General features: G+C 41.9%; 1 protein-coding gene across 1 annotated transcript; it reads left to right on the plus strand.

Annotated features, from left to right (window-relative positions):
- The first annotated feature begins 36 nt into the window (after nucleotides 1-36).
- SYAP1 (synapse associated protein 1) lies at nucleotides 37-26561 on the plus strand. Its single transcript, XM_019746297.2, is given in 10 exon segments — nucleotides 37-389; nucleotides 6953-7071; nucleotides 7886-7952; nucleotides 11264-11337; nucleotides 15903-16042; nucleotides 20614-20735; nucleotides 20738-20761; nucleotides 22033-22091; nucleotides 22541-22682; nucleotides 24514-26561. Coding segments are annotated over 10 exon segments (1086 nt in total). The 5' UTR covers nucleotides 37-178; the 3' UTR covers nucleotides 24642-26561.

Below are 26561 nucleotides of genomic sequence, written 5' to 3' on the forward strand. Positions count from 1 at the left end.
CTGGACGGAAGTGACACAGCGAGGCAGGCGTCGGAGTTGCTATAGAGGCGGGGAGACGGACAGATTGGCTGCTCTGGGGTCGCACTTCCGGTCATCTCCTGGGGAAACGCGCATTGTGAAGGCGTCACCCGCTAGGGTCTCCGGTGACCGGGACCGCGGCAGCGGCCCGGAGGGCGGGATGTTCCGGGGTTTGAGCAGTTGGTTTGGCTTGCAGCAGCCAGAGACCGGTGACCGCCAGTCCGAGGAAGACGGGCAGCCTGAGGGAGACGGGCAGCCTAAGGGAGACACTGCACCCGAGCAGCGCTCCGAGGCGGTGGCGGAGCCGGCAGAGGGGGCGTCGCAGCAAGCCGAGGACCAGGAGCTCCTTCACCAGGCCAAAGGCCTCGGCAGTGAGTCTCCCCCGGGACCAGAGACTGTCTGGGAGTGTTCGCAACCTTCTTTTTGATACCCCTGGGGCGCGGGCCTGGCTGATCGAGGGATGTGGGGGTGGTGGGGGTGAAGGAAGGTGTGTCTTGTCGGTAGATCCTCTCAGGACGGGAGAGGTTGGTGAAGAACTGGGCAAGGCCAAAGCTTCATCTAGCAGTCAAATCCTGTGCCTGAAGTTCCTGGTGACTTGTCACTCTGTGCAAAGTGTAAACAATAGGAGCAGGGCCGCAGTAAAGCGGTGTGACCCGACGTCTTTAGGTTTGACAAGGAATCTTTTTGTTCAACTCGCCAACTTTCACCTCCACAACCTCCCACCCCCAGGATGGCAGCCGCTGGGGAGCTTGAGTTGGTTGAAAAGTGCGTTTTTGCCCTTAGGGCAGAATGTATTGTCCTAAGTAAATTGAGGAAGAGTTATTGAAGACCTCGGCTCATCTCCTTTTCAGGTGCAGTGGGACCTTTTTCCTGCCAATTTTTGTCTGTGCAAGTTTCAGTACTAGATGTTTTATGAACCATATCTCATTTCATCTGTGAAACACCCCAGTGAGTTGGGAGAACAAGCCCAGAGTTCCTTGCCCTGAGTTATACTGATAGATAGTAAGTGGTAGCGGTGGAATTTGAACCTAGGCTTGTCTAATTTCAAAGCCCGTGCTCTTTCCAGAGTTTACTGTGTAGTTAGGGAAGAGAATAGAAGTAGTAAGTAGTCTTGATGGATAAACAGGTGCTCTAGTAATTCTGATTCTGGAGAGACCATGGCCAGCTTAGTGAACGAAAGCGTCTTTGAGAAGATAGGCCCTAAAGCAGACAGCGCTACAAGTGAGAGAACTGTAGCAAAGGTAGATATTACATTTAGCAAGCATTTTTAAAGAACCTACTAAAAGTCAGGAGCGCTGGGGGAGGCTGGAGCCTGAGGAGAGAAACACATACTGGAATAAGAAAGGCTCTAACATTCAAAAAGTTTTACTTCAGGGTGGAGTACAGAAAACAGACATAACCTCAAATTGTGGCAGTACAAAATCTCAGTGCAAGGCCCCCAAACAGTGCACAAGACAAATAAAACTAAGTGCTGTGTAATAAAATCACTAAAGAGGGAATGACTATTTCCTGTGTAGAAAATTGGTTAAAAATAAGCTTGGCCTATTGGAGAGAGAGATATGAGATGAATTTGACCAGAGAAGAAAGGCCATATTAAGTAGTTGGCATAGATAAAAGTGGAGCCACATTAGGAAAAGCAAGTTATGGGGGTTTACCCAATTTCATAGCACTTAGAGAAACATTTTCATTTTTCTTCAGGGCAGTGTCAAAATTGGCTTCTTAAAACTTAGTGACGGCTGTATTGAACTTCACGTTTGTATTTAGTGATAAAGACCTCCGAATATTTTTTAATAAATGTGTATTCGATATGGATGTCTACTTGGGAACCTAACGCTGCGATCTCTCTCCTCACCAGACTTTCTTGATGTTTGGGGAAGCCAAGGTTAGATGGAAGTATCCCCTTTCCCTGCCCACACATGTATTGTGAATTTAAAGTTTCCAAATAAATGAGAGCTCTTTTGGTTCTGATATTTATGTGATTTTTAAAAAGAAGTAAAAGTTCTAGTTTATACACAAGCCTTCAGAAAGGCGAGAGATGATTGGATATTTTTTCATTTCTACATATTCATCCTAAGAGGTATGTTATCTTTAAAAAGACCCATCTAAGGGTGGCTGGTTAGCTCAGTTGGTTAGAGCGTAGTGCTGGTAGCACCAAGGTTGCTGGGCCACTGTGAGCTGCACCCTCCTTAAAAAAATAAATAAACAAATAAAAATTTAAAAAAATAATAAAAAGCCCATCTATGTTTTGAAAACTGAAATTAAACATCTCTGAGCCTGAGTTTCACTAAGTAGATTAGTTTCTTTAGCTTTTAGAAATCTACATGGAATCTTCTAGGAGCCCCATTTGTTCTGTAAACATTTGTTTAGTGCTACCCTTCAAGATTGGACCCTAAATACTTCTGGTTCATGATGTATTTATAAATTTAGGCAACTTGCCGGTTACGAGTGGTGGACACCCAGGCCTGCTTTCCACTCCCTCATCCAAAACCAAACCTTCCCATCCTTGGCCCTCCATCCTGATAACTTAGGATCACCTGCTTCAGGGGAGGGCAGTTTATGAGGGAACCCCTCCCTACCTATCTGAAGGCCTCATGCCCCAAAGTAACTTCTTGTTCACAAATTGGTTGGTTGGTTTTTGTTACAGTTGACCAAATTAGAGCTTTATCTGCACTCTTTCTTTAAAACGAAAAAAATACCTGAGCCTTTAAGAGAATTTAATATCTGAGTCACTCACACAGTTTAAATAAGTGGGAGGGTGGCCCAAGATGAGCTTTGGCTTTTTCAAAACCATCCCTAAGACCAGTCCATGCCCAGGACTGGAGGAAGGGCCACCTCCTTTTCTTTCTCCTTTGAAAAGTGCTATTAGTATTTGCAGTGGAACTGTGTTGATTAGGCCAGCCTCCTCTTTTTCTGCAGGGCAAATGTATTTCAAGTTCTAGGTGACTGTCTTGCTTAGTTTACAACTAAGAGGGCTCCAAGTTAGTGTGTACGTAGAAAAATACATGTCTGCTTTGATACAGAAGTAAAATCCCAATTCAGGTCTGATGACAAACCCAGGTTTACCATGAGGAGTGCAGACAGATGGTCAAGGGCTTGGATCCCACAGCTTATGAACAAAATACTGAAAGGAACTGGAGATTGTAGCTTGAAGAAGAAGAAACTGAGGGGCATTGCTCAAAATTCTCGCAGGTTTTTTTTTTTTGTTTTTTTTTACAGTTGTTTTATATTAAGAGGACAGATCTTAGTCTGAAAGGTGGAAATGACAAGGGAAGTGAAAAAGGGTTTCTGAATTAGAGATGGATAACTAATAATTGGCTGCCCTTAGAAGTCATGTGTTCCCCATCCCTGGAAGTGGGGATACCTGGATAGGAGGTTGAATTAGGTAACTTCTAAAGTCCCTTCCAACACGAAGATTCTAAAATTGTATGAAATATGATGGTATTTTGGAAAAATTAGCCAGCCTCTTCAGAAGAATGTTAATATTCTTATATATGCCTTGACAACCACTATCTGAATTTATTTTCCCATTCCAACAGGAAGCTTTAAACTCTGCCTTCCTCTCTTTACTTTGATGAATGTATGCGTTTTCTGACCTTTGAGAACCTTCCCACTGTCCTTTACCTTTATCATTTCATTCAATTCTGCAAGCCCTTGTCACTTGCTCATTTGACGTGAGGCTGTACGGGATTGGGGCACCAGCTTGCCACTTCGAGGCAGATAGCCTGTGTTTGAGATCCGTACACTACTTACTGTCTTTATTGTGATATCTTTTGCAACTTACAAAAAGTTCAGCTGCAAATTATAGAAAGTCCAACAAACAGAGGCTTAACGAGAAGACCTTGATTGTTTGTGTCCGGGGTCCCTAAGACCACCCCCAGGTTTGATGAGCATCCATCTAAATTGGGGTTGCTTTAGCAAAGAGGGAGGGGATAGGCTGTTGGCTGGGCAGTCGTGAGATGGGTCTGCCCCATCATAATGGACAAATCGTGTATCCTCTGCAAGCCTTAGCTTCCTGTCTGTAAACGGAGCAGATTATACCTGCTCTTCCCAGGATGGTTGTGAGACTAAAATGACATAATGAAAATGAAGATAAAATGACTGCTTTTGGTGTTCACAATCTGCCTCCTCCTTCCATAAAGTTGTGGAGGTTTACTCACTCGCAGATGTTTTACTTCCTCTTCTTCGGTGCCACCCTTTTTTGTGCCTAAGTTCCAGAAGTTGACATTGACCTCCGTTTACTTCCTGTTGACTCTGATCTTAGTCTCAGTTTTTTCCTAACCACTTAATAAAAACTGTCTTTAACCTGGTGCCAGATGATCTCTTTGGAAAATTAATAAACCACTTCTCGTCTTTATGAGCTTCTTACCTGAAAATCTCTTGTCATGCTCTCCCGCTGCCCTCTCCCTCTGACTTCGGAATCCAGGCCACTCTCTAATTACTCCTGGGAGACCTTCTCTGAGTGGCTCTGTTTTATGAATAATCTTGCTCTTCTGGTTGCCTTTGTTTGTTTGTTTGTTTAGAAATGGACATTCCTTGCGGGCCAGAACTGTGCTTTCATCTTTGTTTAGTGTGTTCAGTGTACTCCACCCCTGGAGTCATTAAAATCTGAGACTTAAGATTATTATGCTGAAAATACCAGTTTGGGTTTTTTTGTTTTCATTTTTTATAAATTTTATTGGGGAATATTGTGGGGAACAGTGTGTTTCTCAGGGCCCATCAACTCCAAGTGGTTGTCCTTCGATCTAGTTGTGGAGGGTGCAGCTCAGCTCTAAGTCCAGGTGCCGTTTTCAATCTTTAGTTGCAGGGGGCGCAGCCAAACCATCCCATGGCAGGGGGAATCAAACCGGCAACCTTGTTGTTGAGAGCTCACACTCTAACCAACTGAGCCATCTGGCTGCCCCTCTGGAAGCTCAGCAGCAACTAGTTGTCTTCAATCTAGTTGCAGAGGGCGCAGCTCACTGGCCCATGTGGGAATCGAACCACCAACCCTGTTGTTCAGAGCTCACGCTCTAACCATCTGAGCTATCCGGTTGCCCCTAAAAATACCAGTTTTTAAATGACAGTCCTGCCTTAGGAAAAAATGTCGATTCTAATTCAAAACGTATTCCTGAGAAATCTTAAAGATAACCCTGCTCTGTTAGAACTTTAGATTTCTTTGTCTATCTGCAAAGAATATTTTCACAAAGTGTGGCTGTCTATCCATGTTGTCTTACCACTCTGGGAAAGTAGACTAGTCACACTCAGAGAGAAATGAAGCATCTGCCTAAAGCTCACACTTGTGTCACTCCCCATGCATCCTTTCAATAAATACTGGTCACTCACTGGGTGAATCAGACAGCCTTGGTCACTGCCCCAGTCAGGCTGAGGCCAGGCCTTCAGTCTGAGAAGACAGATTCACTAGGTAATCGGTAGAGTGTCATGAGTATTGTTGATCGGGCAATGTGGGTGCTGAGGGAACATATATCAGAGGCACCTACTCCAGTCAAGGAGTCAGGGAACATTTCCTGAGAAGTGATACATGCGCAGAGATCCATAGACTGTGTAAACTTAGCCAGGTAAAGGGAGAGCAGATAAAAGTTTTCAAACCAAGGAATAACGTATTTGAGGCCTCCTTGGAGATCCTCAAGAATTTCTTGTGGTCATATGAATGTAGAATAGGAGAGGGGAGAGTGAGACCAGAGACAAGTAGTGTCCTCTGGTATAGTCATAATGGGGTGTTGGTGTCATTGACAGATGGGTGCCACCAGACACAGTGGGGAAAAGACTGTTTAATGGTAAAGGATGTGGGAAGTGGGAGAGATGGTCATTCAGATTGGGAGCCGTATTGCTGCTCCAAGTACAAGTTGCCTGATTGTCTAAAAGTGGTATCACAGAGTGAGGATTTCATCAGGTATGCCAAGCTCCCTTTGTCATTCTTATCGGGGTTTTCTGCCTGCCTGAGTCGTTTGAGAGTTAACCACCATCACCATCCCCGCCCTTCCACCCTGCAGCACGTGCAGGTGGCAGAGGCAAGACTGCCCTTAGAATCTTTCCTGTGAGATGAGATTCAAAGGCCATTTGCCCTGAAGCATCCCCCAGCAAGTCCAGTTTCGGGACCTACCTGAGGTCACTTCCTGCGGACCAGATTGTGCAGAGAGAGTGTGGACTTTGACATATTATCTGCATACAGGCCTTTATATTCTAGTGCAATAGAGCCTTGACACATATGTCTTTTTTTTTTTTTAATATCTTTTTTTTTAAATTTATTTTTTAAATTTATTGGGTGACAATTGTTAGTAAAATTACATAGATGACACATACATTTTTTCAGGTCTTTAGGAAGGTTAGTTTTGTTTTCGTTTGGTGAAGGTGAAAGTGAAAGTTTGTGTCTTACGGTTTTCGTTTTGTTCTACATATTTGCTCATTATTATTAAAGAAGGATTTATATTTATATTAGGACTTGGCAAGATTTCTATTTATTAAAATCCCCCAGATTTATCATGGGATGGGTTAATCTAAGAAAGGAGGGATGTTTTTTTCTTTGAATAGGAGGAAGAGGAAGAAAATAAAGATGGAATACTGAGGGTCTAGAAAGGAGGAAAAGTATAAAGGAGACTTGATCTTATTTGTAAAGTTGGAGGGGAGATTATTTACTGAGATAAGTTAGAACTAGAGACTGGAGAAGGGCAAGACAAGTTTGAAACAGCTACAGGGGGAGAACTGGGGAGTTTGCTAAGGGTCTTTGAAAGAGATGAATCGATGGCCCAATATGGGTGGCCAGTCCACCAAGAAAGTGGAGTACTATCAGTGCTTCTCATTTTTCGTTTTAAGTCCTGGTTAATAAGGAACATGCCCTGTGATTTAAGATTCTTGTAACAGCTCTTTCAGGGAGAAATTACAAATACAATAACCATTGTACTCGAATGGAGCATAGACTCATTTTTATTCTTTACAGACTATCTATTCAATTTTGCGACCGCTGCTACAAAAAAAATAACTGAATCAGTTGCTGAAACAGCACAAACGATAAAGAAATCAGTAGAAGAAGGGAAGATAGATGACATCATTGATAAGGTACATTTAAATTTATTTTGGTAGTAGAAATTTATGAAATTCATTAGCAGCTGTTATTGTCCCTTCTTAGGAACTTTATTAACCCAAGTAGGATATCATATTCTGATAAAAATATTAATAGTTGAGATTCTTGGTTTTTTTCTCTCTTTTTTGTGTAACAAGTGGCTGTGATATAAATTATCTGATTTAAATAACCTTGGTTTTTATTTTAATATAGTCTAAAATATATTGATACTTTTGGGTAATACTAAACTTTTCATATTGTGAGTTTAATTTTCAACTATAACCACTTCAGAGTATATTTATACTTTTGCATTATCTGGTTAAGTTTTTAAAGTCTTAGCTCATTAGGAGCAACCCTTTTAAGACACTAAGGCATGAGTGTGTTAATTTTTTATAGTGGTAAAAAAAAAATGGGCCTAGGGAATTTCATTTCTGTTGGTAATTTGAATGAAGGAGGTCATCAATTAAACTTTAGATAGCTTGTCGTTTAGATATTTTTGTTGTGTGTACTATTTGTCAGAATGAGAGTTGAGCTGTCTTATTTTTTTGAATAATACAAAATTTCAATTTTTAATTTATTTTATGTTTGCATTTGCAAAGATAATTCATCATAAAGGGGGTTGTATACTTAAAATTGAAAAATGTTGACTATCCCTCTTGTTGTGGAAAGGGGGAACTACCACTTTTTTAGCCTTTTTGTGGAAGAAAATGAATAAAATATCTCAAATAGACTTCACAGATCTTGAATGTAATTCTTATCTAATAATAGATTTTTCAAGGTAATTTGACTCTTTATGTATTTTTTTGACAGACAATTATAGGAGATTTTCAGAAGGAACAGAAAAAATTTGTTGAGGAACAGCATACAAAAAAATCAGGTATGGTATAGGTTTGTTGTACACGACTTGCTTACCTGCCAAATTTTATTGAGCACCTTTTACATGCAGACACCATGATAAGGCTCTGAGAATACAAAAATGTATAAGTAACGGCTTCCATCCGTTGGGTAGGGCAAACACTCGTGGGAAAGACAAACGCATAAACCTTTGGCGTTTAAAGGAAGAAAGGAATCGTTCCCTGCGGCTGGGATAGTGGGTGAGGTCAGCCAGTGACGGCCCCTCTGAGGAGCTGGCTCTGAAAAAGAGAGAGTAAGCTTTCATTTCTGAGTTTATGTCGCGTCCAACACAGTATCTGATATGCATATAATGGACCCTTAGCAAATGTTAGCTCCCTTTCCATTCTCTTCAAAAAACAAAAGAGTTTTCCAGGGAAGTGACAGAGGGCCATGCAAAATCATGGGGATTTGAGGAACTTAATACGTTTCTTTACTGACAAATGCTTTTTTCAATGTTTGCAGTTACAAGATCTCAACATGTCCACTTTTACTGTTTGATGGTGCTCAAACACAAAACTGGTGTCATGTCTTTGAACTTGGCAAAAGTAGGGTAAAATAATTCACTCAGTTTGAGCAGTGGTACAAATTCAAAAAGAACTGGTTAGTCCTGTGGTGAGTTTCCATCAGGCATTGTCGTTCCTACATTAACTCAAAAGTATGAAGCAGCTCTCTGGGACAAATAAACTATACAGATTAGCATAACCTAGAATGTCACGGGAAGCAGTAAAATTGACCCTGGCTCGGGGACTTGGTATAGGAGCTGGTTGGTGCCTCTGAGATAGGGATTGTGAGGGCATGGGGGTGAAAGGCTTGGAGGTGATTTCATTTCTGAGGTGCCCATTAGACAGCCAGGTGAGAGGAACATGTACCAAGGCAGGAAGGGAACGCAGGTGGCATGTTGGAAAAATTCCATTCTTCAGTCACATTTCAAATGCCCGGTAACCACATGGAGCTGGTGGCTTCCATACAGTTCCATGCACATGTGGAACATTCCCATCCTTGCAGATAGTTCCGTTGCTTGGCAGTGCTCTAAATTAAGTGAACAGGCTCCAGCAGCAATTTACTTCTGTTGGAAGCATGGAGGAGAATTCCATCTACAGATGCAGATTAGTAGTCAAGTCATGTAAAAACCATAAGAGTAGGTGAGCTCCGAGATGCAGAGTATGCCAAGCGTCAAGAGAGATGAGCAGAGATTTATGGTGTTTAGGGGAGGTGAGGAGCGGAAGGAATTGACAGTTGCTGAGTGCCTGCTAAGTGGCGGGCACTTTATATGTAACATCTCATGTAATGAATGGAAAGCTCAGCAAGGTTAAGTAATGTGCTGCAGGTCACTCAGCTGGTAAGTGATGAAACAAATCTGCCATCAAAACCAGTGCCCATTTACCCAAGGAAGAGAGAAGCAGTGGAAGCCCGGGGAGGGAGAATTTCAAGGAGAGCATGGTCTGCTGAGAGGAAAGGGATTGTAAAATGCTCCGCATTCATTTGTTCGCCTAACAGTCATAGTAACTCTGTGAAGTACTTACTGTTGTCTCCATTTTCCAGACAAGGAAACCGGCCTAGAGAGAAAAGAACTAGGAAGTGTCCACGGGGTTGGACAACCAGGAAGTTATTGGGCACTCTAAATAGAGCAGTTTTAGAGGAAGGGGGGTGTGGAGGGTGTCTTATCCTTACCAGCTCATGCCTTGCGAGGACCGCATTATCTGAGGTAAGTAGTGCTAGGAGAAGCTGACCAACGTGAAGAGACTTAAAATGGAGACAAAAATGTTATAGTAATTGATATAAGAAAAAAAGTCTTAGAGGGTCTTTACCCTAATTTTTTTAAAGTATGAAAATATGTTTATTTTATCTTATAATTAACAGAATTTGGATTATAATTGCCACCATTTTCTTGTCCAGGATGAGCCAAAGAATGAACTGGGTGTCTGTCCATCTGCCCATGTTTCCATCCATGCATGCACATCAGTTTTCTGTCAATTGGCACACAACAGGATGTTTTCTCCATCCGACTTTTGCAGCATAATAATAAAAGGGATTCTTTCTGCAAAAATATGAGGACCCTTTGCACGTATATCTTCTGTGCTGACCACCCACCTCCATAGCCTTAGCTCTGCCCTCTTGCCCTGCTCCAGGCTTGGACCGTAGAGCTGCTCTCTCTGAACACGCCGCACCCCCCCCCTCCCCCGCCCACACACACACACACCCATCAGTGAACTCCTCCTCCTGGTCCAAGATCGGCTCCCGAGTCACCACAGAAACCCCTCGGGACTCACCTGTCCAGGTGGTTGCCATTTGTCATCTGGCATGCTAATCATGCTCAGTTGTAATCATCTCGTTTCCTTGTGAGCCCCAGAGACACAGGCTGGGTGTTAAGTGTCTTGGTATTCCCAGCACTTCCAAAGGCTCAGAGGATTTGATCCCAGCCCTGTTGTTTATTGTGCCTGATTTGCCCATTTCTTTCTGCATTTGCTTTCATTTTTGACAACCCTTTTCTCAATTTCTAGCCGCTTATCTTGCAGCCCCGTCATCACCGTTTGTCATGAGTCAAGTACAGTAACTTTTTACAAAAACTTCTATTAGGAAATAATTTCAATATACAGAAAAGTTGCAAGAATAAAAGTAGTACAGAGAACACCCATATACCCCCTATTTACATTGTTAGTTTTCTAGCTTTAGGAAATTTAACACTGATACAATACTCACATTCTGATTTCATGAATTGACCTAGTAAGGTCCTTTATACATTTCACCCTCAACACAGCATCCAGTCTAGGGTACAGTATTGCATTTTTTGTCATGTCTTTTAGCCTCCTTTAATCTGGAACATTCCCACAGCCTTTCTTTGTCTTTTATAGCAATGTTTTTAAAGAATAACCCTCCCCCTTTTTTTGTTAAATGGACCATTCCTCATTTGGGTTTTGTCTGATATTTCCTTGGGGTTAGACTCAGATTATGCATTCTTGGCCAGAATACTACAGAAATGATGTGTCCTTCTCAGAGTATCATATTTGGAGGCCACAATGACTATCTCTTCCTCACAGGTGATATTGATTTTGAGCACCTGGTTAAGGTGTTGCCCAATATCTCCACTGCATATTTCAAGTAATTTGTTTATCAAATGCATACATGCATGAGATTCATACATTAAGTCCGGGAATTGTGATGAATAGTCATATTTGGAACTCATTAGTTAATTGCTAAAAAGGTTGTGTGGAACTTTTTCATTTTTTTCAAACCACATTTGCAGTGTAACCCTTGTAACCTGTTTTTTCTTCTTTGCTGTTAAAAACCTTTTAGAAGCAGCAGTACCCCCATGGGTTGATAGTAACGATGAAGAAACAATTCAACAACAAATTTTGGCCTTGTCAGCTGTAAGTATCTTGTGATATTCTGTATAGAAGTACTTTCTTCCTATCATGACTTTATCCTTAGCAGAATGTTTTTCTTCTATACAATTTTTTAAATATTTTGAGATATTAGGAATGTACACATCAACTTTTACTTTTTTTTCCCACTAACTTTCAAGTTGCTTCTCCTTAAGTTCTTTTTTCCTAATGGAAAAGTATAGCCTACTATACAAAATAATTCTTTCGGCCTTAAAAGAATTCTTTTATGTTATTAAGATAGATAATCTTTTGAAATATGCTATCATATAGTTTCTAGACAGCATTCTAATTCTTCTGAATGAAATGATTGTATTCTAAATTTTCTTTTTAACTGCTATATGTATTTGTTTGAAACTGAAATTGAAAGAAATAAAATTCCATATGCTGGCCCACAAAAATTTCACTTGGGACCTCAAAGGGAACATAGCAATACAAGTTAACAATTGTGTAGACCTGACAGTTCCGGAAAGCACTTTCTCACACATTATCTCTTTAGAGCCTCACCACATGTCTGTGAGGTAGGTAAGGGCTTTTATCACCATTGTACAGGTGTGGGGACAAGACTCTCAATTGTGACTCTCTCTTATCTGTGTCTGCACTGGGCTGTGAACTCCTAGCGGTCAGACACCGGCTTTGATCTCTGTTCTCAGCACTGAGCACCCTGCCTGGCCTGGGACTCAACAAATAGAGCTTTTTACTATATCAGTGGTTTTCAAGCTTTGTTTTTAACCCACTTTTTTTTTGTTTTTAAGCAGTCATAAATGGAACCTCAGTCTAGGCAACAAACAAACATAGAGCTGGGCTGTACCTCCTTTCCATTGCCCTCCCCCAGGGCATTTTAAGGTTTTTCTTTCCATTAGTAAGCACTTTAAAGGCCGGAGCATCCATTACGAGGTCATTGTGAACACGATGTTACAGCCAAACCTGACACTGATGTCACAGCCCTGCTTGTCCCCAGAAGGGAATTCGGCAGTGAGAGTCAGTGTCGTGTGAGGGCAAACATCAGATACTCTCCAGTCAAATCCCCCCAGCTCCTGTGTCCCCCAGACTTGTTCCTCTCTATCTTCTCCATCTCAATAAGATTCCAGTTATTCAATTTTTTTCTAGCCACAAACCTAGGGGTCTTCCTTGAGTCGGGCCTTCCGTCCCCCACCCCACCCTGGTCCTGACAATGCTGTGTTCATAATGTAGTCCTAGTCTACTTCTCTACTGCCACCGCTGTGGTCCTGTGGTCCTGGTGCCATCATCTCCTGCCTGAGACATCCCAATTGTCCATTCTTTACCCTTTTCCAGTACAAGCGTATCTCAGCAGCCTGAGGGATCCACTGATGGTGTAAATCACTTTGTGTCACTCCCTGACATGGACCCTTCTAATACTCGTCTCTCATGGACTAAAATCTAAGCTCCCTCTGCTGGCTGCTGAGGCCTCCGGTTGTATACACCTCTCCTGCCTCAGGCCCCACTGCCCTGACTGCCAGCATTCCAGCCACTGTTTCTGGTGTATAACTAGGCCCATTAGGAGGCTGTTGTAGAAACTTAGGGGAAACATTAGGGGCAGTTTCAGGCTTTGAAATGTTTTACATTAGAAGGTAACAACTAAAATCCACTTAGGTTCAGGTTTGTTCTTGCTTTATTAATGTAGGAATTCTCAAAAACCAAAAATGGTTAAAATCCAACATGGGCAAGATGAGATGAAACCAGTACTTCAGTAGCAGCATACACTGCTACAATCTTTCTGGAAGAGAGTTTGGGCACTATGTATTGAAATAATTCTAGTCTTGAACCAGAAATCCCACTTCTAGGAATTTAGTCTGAAGGGATCACTTTAGAAGAGAATAAACGTTGTCTATCTGTAAAGTGATGTTACGTGCAGAGTTCTGTATAAGGAAAGATTAGAAACAATGTGCTGACTACCAACATGGGCCTGGTTAAGTACATTGTCATTCATTCAGTGTAAATGTGTCTGCTTCGGAGGTAGGAAGATGTTTATGACCCTGAGTGAAAAGGGAGTATCTTCCTATTTATGTCAAACTGTATATATGCAGACAGACATGTCCAGGAGGGGTTGTGGGGTTGTCTGTAGATGGTGGGAGTTTTGACTCTGCTTTTCTTTGGTGTTTCGAATTTTTAAAAAACAGGTGTGTATCATATTTACAAACAAAACGATGTTTGCTGTTTGATTGTTTCTACCCTATTTCTTAAAAAAAAAAAAAAATCTTAATGCTTTGAGTGGTCCACAACAGCAGGTTTTTGCCTTGGTTATATGCTCAGTCTATAGGAGAGAGGATGGTTTGGAGACATCCCTTTATATGCTAACCAGCGTGAGTCACGCTCCATCGCAGAGGAATTCAAAGCCACCCTCATTCCCTCGGAAATTGCCCTGTCCAGGGTCAGGTAACCCAGGGAATTTGACTTTGGGTCTTTTATTTTGTTTCCTTCTTGGCTAACCAAAGAGAAGTGGTCCAAATGAAACACGGACTCTCACAGATCTTCCAGGTTGGGTATCATGGGCCTGGGTGTGTTGGAGAGTCACAGCGGCGCCCTTTCAGAATTCGCACATTCTATACTGGCTGTGGGTCGCAAGCCATACAAGGGTCTTCTGTGAGGGGGATGTTTTCTCTAATAATCTTGGATTGAATTGTTTTTAAATGAAACTCCAACTTAATATACTAATGATAAAATGTTTGTATGACATTTTATCCGTGTGTTGACTACCTCTTAATGGAGTGTGGATTCTCTAACCCTTAGTTTTAAGGTATCCTAAACCTGAGTGTACAGTGTGAAGAATTCATTTAAAGTTGTTATTTGTCGGATATTTTTAAAAGATAGATGGATATCTGGCAAGGCAGGGAAGTGTTGAGGGGAGCCCGTTATTTCACTTAACTCCCCTCCCTACTGTCGGCATCCTATCATCGGAAACTTGCAGGAGTCAGAGTTCGCTGCAGTGAGCAGCTCAGAGTTTGCGTGAGAAAGCTGGAAGCACTGCTAAGTCCAGGGTGGCATGATCTCAATGTCTTGCTGTCCCCATAGTGTTGTCACCACTGTGGCCGTGTTCATCTTGCAGAGCAAAGTGAATGTCCTAGATTAAATTGGACAGAGCCTGTGAGATGCATAGGCAGCCCGTTGAGTTTGAGGCTATGCTAGCGTCAGAGGAGCACTTGACCAGAAGGGGAGGCTTGGCATGCTGGCCCTGCCACTCGCTCTAGCACATACCTGACCTTGGACAAGCCCTTTTGCTTCCCTGACCCAGTTTCCACATCTGTTAAGTGAGGATAGTAGTGCTTGCTTCACAGTGTCATGACAGAGAAGCTGGGATGTAGAGTGGGGGCCCAGACTGTAACACCAGCACTCAGTGAATGTTTGTTAATGAACCAACACTGAGCCCTTCCCCAGCCTGGCCACGCTCTGCAGAGAAGCCACACCATGTCTCTGTCAGTCACCCTGGCATTGCCTGGCCCTTGGTCCAGGGACTGACCCGTGGAGCTTCGCAGAGATTTGTCAGGCAGAGCCTGGGCCTTCGTGTGCTCTCAAGAAGTGTGGGACAAAAGTGTGGCCCGTGCACACTTGAGAAATGAGCAGGGCTGTGCATCTGCCTTTCCCACTATGGCCACCATGGTTAGCTGACTTGAACTTTGGGTTAGAATGTTTCTAAGTTTATTTACACTCATTTTCACATATCTAACGGTGCCCACTGAAACAAACGTGTTCGTATGATTTCAAAATGTATAATTTCAACTCATTCATGATTTTATGTCCCAGCCTCCCAAGATGCTCTCTCCAATTGAGACTTAAAAATACATGATAGGTGTTGTGGCTGTTCGCTCAAGGGTTGTGAAAGCATTCACGAGGCCAGTAGAAATACAGAAGAAAGATTTATTAAAATAAGAGGAGGGTGGGCAGGGCAGAGTCTGCTGGAGACTACTGCCCCGAGTCTTTGTTTTATCTGAAGTTTTGTATTTTCTAACCAGCATGTAAATTGCTTTGGCCTGTAAGGGAATCTTCTGTTATGTTTGCCTTTGTCTGTTGGGGTGGGGGAAGGTTCAGTTAAACTGGTTATCACAACCTTTGCATATATTATGTAAATTTAGGTTGGCGCTAGGAGTGGATCCCATACAGATGTGAAAACCTCGCCTAAATCACAGGGCCAGGTCTGTAAGGCCCAAGTAAATAGAACCATTGAAACTAGATTAAATTGTCCTAGATTAAATTGTAAATGTATAGTAAACAGAGTCATTAAGGCTTGGTGGAAAGGAGGCAAAGAAAGAAAAGAAAGCTTTCAAGAAGTCCCAAGCTAAATTACACTTGTTTAATCGAATTAAACCAGAGGTCCAAATCTCAAAATAGAAGATTTAGTGCCACCATTACAGTCCCCCTGTCTTATCAAGAGGGTTGGTCGTTTTCTGCTCATTCTCTGCTCTCTTAAGCGGACAGGTTAATGATAGCTTATTGGACTTCGGGCTGAAGTCTCTGGGAGAATTCAGCATTTGTCAAATCAATGATGCATTATTACATATTAATTGCATTTATGGTTTTCCCCCTTTTCATCAAAGGACAAGAGGAATTTCCTTCGTGATCCTCCTGCTGGCATGCAGTTTCATTTTGACTTTGATCAGATGTACCCTGTTGCCCTGTTCATGCTACAAGAGGACGAACTGCTGAGCCAGATGAGATTTGCCCTTGTTCCTAAACTGTAAGCACCGTGTTCTCGAGCTGGAGTGGCACCGCTCATGAAATGTATATTTGCATTTTCTAATGGCCTTGGTCATGTGCACCGTATCAGGGAAGAATCTTGGAATGGGGGCCAGAACACACTCTGCTCTGTGGCCCTTCAGCACCACACACACACACACACACACACACACACACACACACACACCACCCACCAAAGAATGGAAACCAGGAGTGGACTTTCGGGAAGTTTGGAGTAGGGCTGAGATGTCCTCTTTTATCCCTGGTTAGAAGGTAGGACGCATTTTCCTGCAAAAACAGATGTGCTGGTGTCTTCCAGAATACAGTTAAGGTCTCCCAGGCCCATCAGGTCCGGCTACTCCAGCTCTGCCCTCCAGCAGCAGTGTTCTTGTTCTCTTCCCCACCCACCTGCTGCTTTTCCTCTGCCCTAAGGCTCTCTCTCTCCCCTCCCAGAATCCCTGCCTGTCCTTTGAGTTCCAGCACAAGCATAATGTCTTCTGTTTCTGGGACAATCATCAGTTGTAGGCCCCCTTCCCTTCCCCTCTGCTACCACAGGCTCTTCCTCACCTTTCCTAATTCCAATCTCTTGTTTTGCATCTCGCATTTTTAGAGTCAGCCATCTTTCTCATTCTGTGAGTGTTTTTGTTTCTAACCCTCTGTTCTTATTATATGGGTGCAGTGTCACTGTTCTCTGAGGACATGAAGTATAGTTTTCTTGAGATAACTCTTTTTTCTCTGCTCTTTTCTCTGAATCTTTGTGTTCACTTTCGGCTGTCTTTTGTGTTGTAGGATTTCTTTATCCATCCTTTGGGTGACGGTGCCATGCTGAAAGGTGTTTGGGGTTGTGTGTTCCCACAGGCCTTCTGGGCCTGGTGGCTTCCCCAAGGGGACTCCTTAGCCTCCTGCCTGGCCACAGGCAGAATAATAGGGACAGCCTGGCCCCTGGGGCTTCCATGCAACGTTACACCCCCATTCTCAGCTGTGCCAGCTGTCCTTGAGTGTGGAGTAGCTTAGCTCATAGTGAACCCTCAATCTCTGCCCAGTGGGAACAGTCCCTGGCCGGAAGGGGCAGCCTGGGAATTGGAGCCATCTCACCGCTCCTTTAGGGCCTGTCCACCGTTCCTCCTATTGAACCCAGACTTAGAACAACAGTTGTATAGAATCTTTTCTTTATTTTTTTTCTTTTTAGTGAAACTCTTGTCTCCACGATTATTAACATATTGGTCATTAATTACTATTATGCTTACCAAACCCTGGGAGTTGACTTTTGAACAGTTCATATGTATGTATGTATCTGTTTGAAGCTCTTTCACCTCAGAATTTGAGGTTGTACCTGTTCTGAAGAGGCAGCCTTTTTCTGAGAGAAGAGCAGCAAAGCTCTGGGGATTAGGTGGGCTTCGTACCTAAAGGCTCCATCAGCGTGAAGAACATTGGAATCACCCTGGGCCAAGCCGCAGGCTCTCTGCCGACACTCTCGGGACTGTCCAGAGGCCCTGAGGCGTCATGACATGGGGCCTGGGTTGTCATCCATAGTTTTGGTTTTGGACAATCTGGGACTCCCTCTCACTGCTGACAGTAATTGTAGAGTTTTTTAAAGCTTGGGAGAATTGGTATTTGGCAAATAATATTTTGGATTTGTCGCTAAGTAAGCTGCCCATTGAGTCATATAAGTCTAGTTTCCTACTGCAAATTCTGTTAGGGATGCTTTAGAAATTAGGGTTATTATTTTTATAGATCTTTATGTATTAGAAATGCTTACTGAAATATTTTTGGATGAAAAGTTATTTTATCTGGTATTGCCTTCAAATATTCCAACCCCCACCCACAGCAAAGCGTGGGGGGTGGGGGTGAGGCGTAGATACAACCTGACTGACAAAATGCTGATAATTATTGAAGTTAGGTCACGGGTACATGGAGGTTCTTTGTTGTAGTCTCTCCACTGTTGTTGAAATTTCCATAACAAAACAAAACAAAATGGAGCCGTAACACAAAAATATAAGACTTCTGGACTCTTCCTTCTGACATACAGAAGTGCATCTTTGATCATTTGAGACACTTGTTCTTAACAGAAGCCATCCTTAACTGGGAACGATTTAGAAAAGAAAACACTCAGTCTGTATTTCAAAATGCCTTTTAGTGTGTTAGCACTTGCCTATGACGGCAGTGCTGCCAGGAGACAGGGCCCTGCTGGGCCATCACAGATACCCCCTGAGGCCTTCACTCCGACAATTGCTAAACCACAGTCCTTTCCAGTCCTGGACTGGGACATATGCTCTTCGCATGCTAATGCCTTCAAATAGTCCATGATAGCACAAGCAGTCAGATTAATGTTGGAGAGTTGCTACGTTCAGTGGATTCTTTCTTTATTATAGGGCTTCTCAGAACGTTTAGTATGGCATGTGCCTTGTGACGCTCTGCAGAGGGTAACTGAATATTTCTGCAGTGTGCCTGTGACCACTTCCTCGTACGTCAAGAGGGAGAGACTGGAAAAGAAGACAATCCAGATGTTTGTTTTTATGGAGAACAAACATTGCCCATGATCCACTGTAGTTGGATAGTACACAATTTCATTTTGTTCATTCTATAGAGCTCAGAATTAAAAGTGACCTTGAAAATATTCAGGCCGCTCACTACCTCATGGGAAGGCTAAGCTCGGTTTTGTGTAGCTGTGATGTGATGGTTTAAGGCCCTTGAACTTATCCGGGTAAAAGCCCCGGTTCCTGCATTTGTTCCCCAGGTGTCTTAGTCTCTGTGCCCCCTCACCCTCCGAGTTATTACCCTCTGAAAGTGAGTTCCCCGAAGTGGATATGACACGTTGCCTGATTGCAGAAGAGCACGCCATAGTGTGTCTTGTGTCATTTTAAATGCAGCCTACGATTTCATTAGCTCTTCCAGCAGCTGCAGCATACTGATATGTGCTGTGCTGAACTTGTGTTCGGCTGTGAACCCTTACTGACCGCTGTTAAGCCCGGTCTCCCTCCTTCCAAAAGACATTATGAGGAAAAGAGAGTTGTGAGGCCACATAAGTTTGGGAAATGCTGCTTTGGGCACATGGTAAGAACTGAACAAGTAAGAGGTCATTATTCCTGTGATCATCTATGTGGGCAGACCACTTGTCTTATTCAGCCTTTAGCCCCCAGCACCTAGCACAGGGCCTGGTGCATGTGGCGCCAGTAAATGTTGGGATTAATGAATGAAAGATGGCTGCATCTAGCAGCATATCGGCTTGTTACGTGGCCTAGTTTGTGGAAATAATCTTGCATTTTGCCTCTGGCACTTAAAAAGCTAGCTTCCTGGCCCAGCTTCCCCACTCACAGATGTGACAACCCCGTGTTCTGATGTCCTATCTAAGGCAAGCCCTGTCCTATTCACAAGCCTGGGTCTCTGTTTTCTCTTAGTTGTCACTGATTTTCTCCTATTCCTCTCAAGTCTTTCTGTCATGTTTTCTTCCTCGATTCCCCCCGCCCGCCCCCCAAGAACCTGCCTTTCTTCTAGTAAACCAGGAGGTAGAGAAACCTTCCCAACTACTCTTTTGTCATTTCTACTAGCAAAGCATTTTTAGAACATAAAATGAAGGACTCCTCAGGCAAAAAAAAAACCCCACCGTAAATAGCCTGCGGGTCACCAAAGCTGTTCCTTGGCTGTCCTTGGTTTCTGTGTGTGTGACAGGGGTGGGAGGGTCGGGTGCATTCTGTTTTTGCGGAGTCTTCTTTTGTCTTCTACCCTCGATATTTTTATTGAATTGCTCTGAGGTGAGCATAGTTATCAATGTTGTTGTTGTTATTATTATTATTATTATTATTATTTTGGAACAATCACAAACTTATAGAAAGGTGAGAAGTACAGTCTAAAGAACTTTTTTTTCTGAGCCATTTGGGACCTGATGCCCCACCATTCCTGATTGCTTTACTGTGTATTTCCTATAAACAAGGATTCTCCTGCACAACCATGATGTAACCATCTGAACCAGGAAACTCGCTTCTGCACTTTATTGCGATCTAATTCTCAGCCCCTATTCAGGTTTGTCCTTTGGTCCCAATAACATCCTTTTTAGCAAAAGGATCCAGTTCAGACTCGCATGTCACATTATCACCCATCTCTCACTTCATTGCCGATTCTTACAGATTGCTAGTTAGTTGCAAGCTGCCAAACATTTCCTTTCATAAGGAACAACGCCCACAATCCTTTCTTCTCACTGCTTGAAAGCGCTTAATTGTTCGGTAAACAGCAAATAATTGGTGGAGTCCTGGCTGTGCTTCCAGTCTCCCAGGTTGATCATGCTGCTTTCACAGCAGCAGCCTCTTTTCCTCTGCTGAGGGCAGTGTTGGCATCATTAAAATATCCAGAAATGCTGAGGCTTCATGGGTGTTCTGCAAGTTTGCTTTGGCTGCTGTGGAGATAACTGTTCTTTTTATCCTGTTACTCAGTTCGAAAGCAAATGAGAATCTTTTGAGCCTCACTTGGATTTGCAAATGCCCCTAAAAATCTTCTATTCCAATCTCCACTGCAACATATAACCCCTGCGTGCATTTGTGTGCATGTGTGCTCAAATGTGTTATTTGTCTTTAAAAGCGTGAAGGAAGAAGTGTTTTGGAGGAACTACTTTTACTGTGTCTCCCTGGTTAAACAGTCGGCCCCACTCATGGCCCTGGCCTCCCAGGAGCAGGCCACCAGAAAAGAGGGGAAGAGCCATGCTGAGAGGATGCATCGCCACTGACAGGTACATTCAGAGAACACTGTGAAAATAACGAGTTACTTTAAAAACAGTCTTAGAGACTCCCATGAGCTTGTCATCTTGTATGTACCAGGAATGTCATCATTAAATGGAAAATTCTTTTCTTTCCAGAGGATATATTCTTTCTGCTCTTGTTGCCTTCTCTCTGATCCCACCACATGTCTTTGCCAAGCTCTCCTTTACTTTGCTATCTTTTTCTCATTCTTGTTTTTTTATTTCTTCCATTTATTTCTCCCTCGATCACCAGCCATCTTCCCATCTCTTTCCTTGCCCTTTACCATGTGACTTTTTTTTACCTCTGTCCTCCACTGAATCAGTCTACCCCTTTTCTTTCTTTCTCAGTCTTCCATTCAACCTGATGTTCCCCCACTGCTATAGTCTAGAGCAGAACTAAGCTCCATTCCACTCCAAGTTACAAATATCCAGCTCGGAGCTAGACGCCATTAACTTGCACATTTGACTCTTTCTTATTGTGACAGTTTACCCCTGGTTGTTGGGGAAAGTGTTTTATAATTATCAGCAATGATTTAATATCTAAGAATAATTAAAATAAATGTATTTTGTGTCATATTTGTGTACTCTTTACAACTGGAGATTTTTTTGTTCATGGAATTTCATGGAAATAATTCATGCAAAGCAGTGTGTCCAACGGCACAGACCACTAATGAAGTTGTTCTACACAGTAAAATTTTGCATTTTGCATATAGATAGTAACATGAGTCCCAAGTGTCTATCATTGTTTAGTATTTCGTTTTATTAATTTTATTGGAAAATACCATCTTACCAAATACCACCTGTATAGCAAAATGGGCTTAAGACCGGGTTCAGTAAAGACTGTACACCTGGTAAGGTTAATAAGATACAAAGGCAGCCCAAGCATTTGTGATTTTCCGCATTTGTGACAAAAGGAAAACTTGGTAAATAACTTAATTCTCATTACCTAAAAGAAAGAACAGAACTATTTGTCAATGGATTTTGCTAACACTAAAGTCAAAATTATTTCCTGCTGGAAATTTTATGTAAGGGGCATCAGATGTGATGATATATTAAAAATATCCGTAATAAAAGAAAGAGGTTGAGAGGGTTTCACCTGGCTATTTCTTGTACTGACTTAAAAGCTGAAAGCATAACATTTTAAAAGCTTATTTCTGTAAATTACTTAGTATCATCATACTTGTGGATATTTTAGTTGTTATTATTATATGTATTCAGAATTGAATCGAGCAATTATTGTCTCTTTTATTCTCACTTCTTAGAGGCAGTACGGCCCAAAACGCCACCTGTTGTAATCAAATCTCAGCTTAAAACTCAAGAGGTAATACAGTTTTATGTTGTACTTAATAGTTGATATCTGGAAATGAAGTCACTCTGTGTTAACTACCTGAGATACCATTTCAAATGACTTATGAATACGGGTCTTATTTGTTCTGAAGAAGCGGGGTCCGGTACTTGAATAGTTAAGGACCTACAGCTGAGACGTGAGGTGATTCCCTGGCATAAATCATTCTACAAGTGCTCATCGGGAATTGGGCAGAATGATTGGCATGATCCAAACCATGAGTGAACATAATAGATTCAGGAGGTAACTCATTTAGTTACCAACCAACTGTGCAGGTTAGAAGGTGGGAGAGCGGTGATCATTTGACCAGCAGAAGAAGGAAATGAAAATGATGCTGGATTAAATTGTGAGATGACCGCAAATGAGCTCTAGCACAAAACTGTCGCTGAGAAAACCATTTCCAGAGCTCGTTTGTTGCATTTCAGGATGAAGAGGAGATCTCTACCAGCCCAGTTGTTTCTGAGTTTGTCAGTGACGCCTTCGATGCCTGTAACTTAAATCAGGAGGATCTGAGGAAGGAAATGGAGCAGCTGGTGCTCGACAAAAAGGAGGAGACTGTACTAGAAGGTACAAAAAAACCCACAACCATCCTATTCCCCAGTTCTGAAGTTGATTGTAGAAAATCATTATTCTGAAGCTGATATATAGAAATACGTTGTCACTTGCATTGAATTGCTTCTCGGGCTGCGTTGGTGGTATAGTGGGGAGCATAGCTGCCTTCCAGAATTGCTTCTCTGTCCCCCACTAGAAGGTGGATTCTAGCACACATGACCAGATCTCATGCCCCTCTGCTCTAGGTACGCACAGCAGCATAGAGAAACGCAGACCCAGAGAGGGTAAGTGATGCCGCCAAGGCCTCTCAGTCCCGAGGACAGGGGCCCAGGAACTGGGGAGAAAGCAAGCGCATCTTTTACGTGGAGACACTGCCCCCTGGCGCTCTGCTTTAAAAGTTGGTTTCCTCCTTGGGTTTATGCTTGTAGCTAGAAGATTCTTTTCCCAGCTGCTGTGTGCTTCAGGAGCATTGCTTCTGGGAAGGCGCATGCTGCCTCTAAAAAAATGGTTTAGGGAAAACGTTGCTTTCTTTGGCTCATCAGGACAAATGACTGGCTTTCAAATGAAGGTGTTTCCTGAAGCCTTCTGAGACTTACAGTTCAGGGAGCCACCTGTTCCCACAGGTTGTGCAGAGAGCACCGGTGGGAAAACTATCCAGCCTCTCAGAGGCTAGCTCCCTACTGCTCTGGCGAGCTGTTCTTTCCCTGAATTCCTGCCCTAGTTGTAACTAGGGCCACTTCATATTCTTTTCTATAGTAGTTGTAAGTTCCTCAAGGGTAGTTGTCCCCCAGAGTACCTAACATGGAGCCTGGCACGTAGTAAGTGCCTAATAAATGTATCTGAAATTGTTTGGTTGCTATGCAACACACTGTCTTTTCCCTTGAGGTCACTGCTGCAAAAAATTAAAAGATTTGGTTTTTGTTTTCTCTATAGCTACTAAATTTGTCTATTTTTAAAAGATGAAAATGTATTTTAGCTTAACTTTTTAAATAGCCGGTTTGTTTTGTTTCCTCCCTATTTTATAACCCTGCATAGCAGATGCCTTATCCTGTAGAAACATATGCACATATGTACACACATACACACAGGTATAGTGAGTGTCCAAGCAGAAAGTTGCTGCTCTAAATCGCAACACAGAAGACCAGTGTGATAGAGCTCAGATGGAGCCCAATGTGAGGGGCCAGCCTTCAGCAAGAGACCGCCTGACATCTGGTGCTGGTGTCTCTTGCCACTCTAGGGACACTACTGCTAAAGTGGGACTGTGGAGCCTGTAGATCTGGTTCCATCTGTTTATCCATCACTGTCAAGCTGTGTGATCTTGGGCAAGTCCCTTAACCTCTGTCAGCCTCCATTTCCCCATTTGTACAATGTGTATAATAGTGGTGTCTAGTCCATGGATTGTTCTAAGGGGGAAAAACAAGAGTGATATGTAGAGAGTGGTTAGCACAGTACCTGGCTCAGTAAGTGCTCAAGAAACATTAGCTGTTAACCACTAACAATCATCATCATTGTTAGTGGTAAAAACTAATTTGCAACCAAATATTCATTATCAATTATCCATATAAATTGAAGGAAAAGAGAGGCCTAGGTGAAGTGAAATAACACCCCAAATTTACTGACAACATCTGATATCTTTGGTTCTACATTTAACAAATTTATCCTTCTAATCATGTTTCTCTTGCTCACTGTTAAAATTTGCTCCGTTTTTCTGAGCTCACACAGTGAGGAAGCCTGAGACGTTAAAAATTACTGTGGCTCAGACTTACATAGGTAGTTATAGTTGAGAAAATTGTTAAAGCCAGCATGATGAATTCAGAATCTTTTCCTTCTCATTTATTTCTTTTAGAGGATTCTGCAGATTGGGAAAAAGAACTACAACAAGAACTTCAAGAATACGAAGTGGTGACAGAATCAGAGAAACGAGATGAAAACTGGGATAAGGAAATAGAGAAGATGCTGCAGGAGGAAAATTAGCTGTTTCCCGAAATATAAGAATAATCCTTAACATTCTGTAACTGACATTAAATTCTAGATGGCAACACTCACTGAATCAGAAGGCACAAAAGTATAACTTTATGAAATTCAAAATTATTCCTTTTTCAACTTGAAACTTGCCTCTTTTAAAAAAAGTATATGAGATAGTTATTGTAGTAATCAAAAAGGGATGTTTTATGTAATATTTCTTTAATATAAATCCAGTTAGAGATGTACTATAGTCAGTATGTATATCCTACCTTCAGAAACATAAGTAAAATCTTAGAGTTGTTTTCCGTGAGGTCAAAAATATATTCTTCAGCTGTGGTTTTCTAAACATTTGTACTTCATGTTGCATTTTCATTGATAATTATGTTAACGCACTTAATGATTGACAGCTATCAAAATGACCAAATTGTACCAAAGAACTTAAGAGGAAGCACTTTTAGAACTTTTTTCTTGGTATTTTCTAAAATTCCATCTGGAAGCCAAAAAATAAAATAATTATGTCGATTTGAATGGTATAAACATCACACGATTTTACATTAAGAAAGACTGTGCAAAAATATTTTTCTCGGGGGCCTTTTCTTTCTTTCTTGTTTGTTCTTCATTGTGCCACATTTAATAATATTGTTTTCCTAAATTTCAAGTATAGTTTCAAGTATAGTATAATACTGTTTTCCTAAATTACAATGGCAGAATCTCCTTATACTCAAAAGTGGGAAGTCTTACACAAAGTGGGACATCTCAGTTTGTAATTTTTGAAACGTTAAACCAGAGCTTTTATACTTGTACTAAAATCATGGTTTTTGTAGAAAGCAGGGCCTCTCGTCCTTTTTGTATTAATGACCATCAGAAGCCTGTTCACCTTAAAATCTCTTGTTGCTTAAATCATCACCACATATGTGTTTTGGCTTTGCTTGTCTTAATTAAACTGTCAGTCTTTATAAAATTGTGTTCCTCTGCATACAACTTATAGAACTTCATAGTTATATTCTGCTAAACTATTAGGCCCATATTCCCAGAAGATGGTTGTTTTAAAAGAACGGGGTAGCTTAACATCTGAGGTATTTGCTTCCCGAACTTTTCATATTTTTCAAGGAGCCTTTATTTCATAAAGGGGAATAGAATTAAAACAATTCTTTATAAGAAAAATGTACATATTTTTATTCTTGACCCCATAAAAATTAGTCTGTGGTCGTTTAGCAAAGGTGTAGTCAACGAGAGAAGTGAATATAGGTCCAAGCGTTTGCTACTGTTTTGTTTGTAGTTTGGGATACGCACATGTAAAAGCCAGACTGTCTCAGCTTGGATCACTTGAGTCGTAGCAATAAACTCATGTATTTTATGAAACCACTGCCCCCATTATCAAGAGATTTCCACTGTGCTTCCACAGTTGCTGATTGTTGAGTTTGGGTTCAGTCAGAGGTGATAACTGGCAACTTCTGAAGTAATCCTATTTAGAGAGAAAGGTTTGGTTTCAAAGAGTTTGCTGGAGGGAAAGAAACATTAAATGTTTTTAAGTAGCTAAAAATCCTAGGTGTAAGCAGATCAGAATATGACAGTGTTTGGCTCTTAGTATATGCACTAAAATTTTTACTGATGAATGTTGAATAAATACAAAAGAAAGCTTTCAGAGAAAATTGAAAACCTAAAATCATAATAGAAATATGTTACTGTTGTTACTGTAAATTTTACATGATAATCATTGTATTTAAAAACAACCCAATTGGGGGTGACCCGTTAGCTCAGTTGGTTAGAACGTGGTGCTGGTAGCACCAGGGTTGCCAGTTCAATCCCCGCATAGGCCACCGTGAGCTGCGCCCTCTTTAGAAACAAAACAAAACAAAACAACCTAATTGTGCATTGCCATGTAAAAATAAAAGAATTAAATAAAACTTTATACACAGCATAAAAATA

Source organism: Rhinolophus sinicus, chromosome X, assembly GCF_036562045.2.
Source record: "Rhinolophus sinicus isolate RSC01 chromosome X, ASM3656204v1, whole genome shotgun sequence".
Taxonomy (NCBI): domain Eukaryota; kingdom Metazoa; phylum Chordata; class Mammalia; order Chiroptera; family Rhinolophidae; genus Rhinolophus; species Rhinolophus sinicus.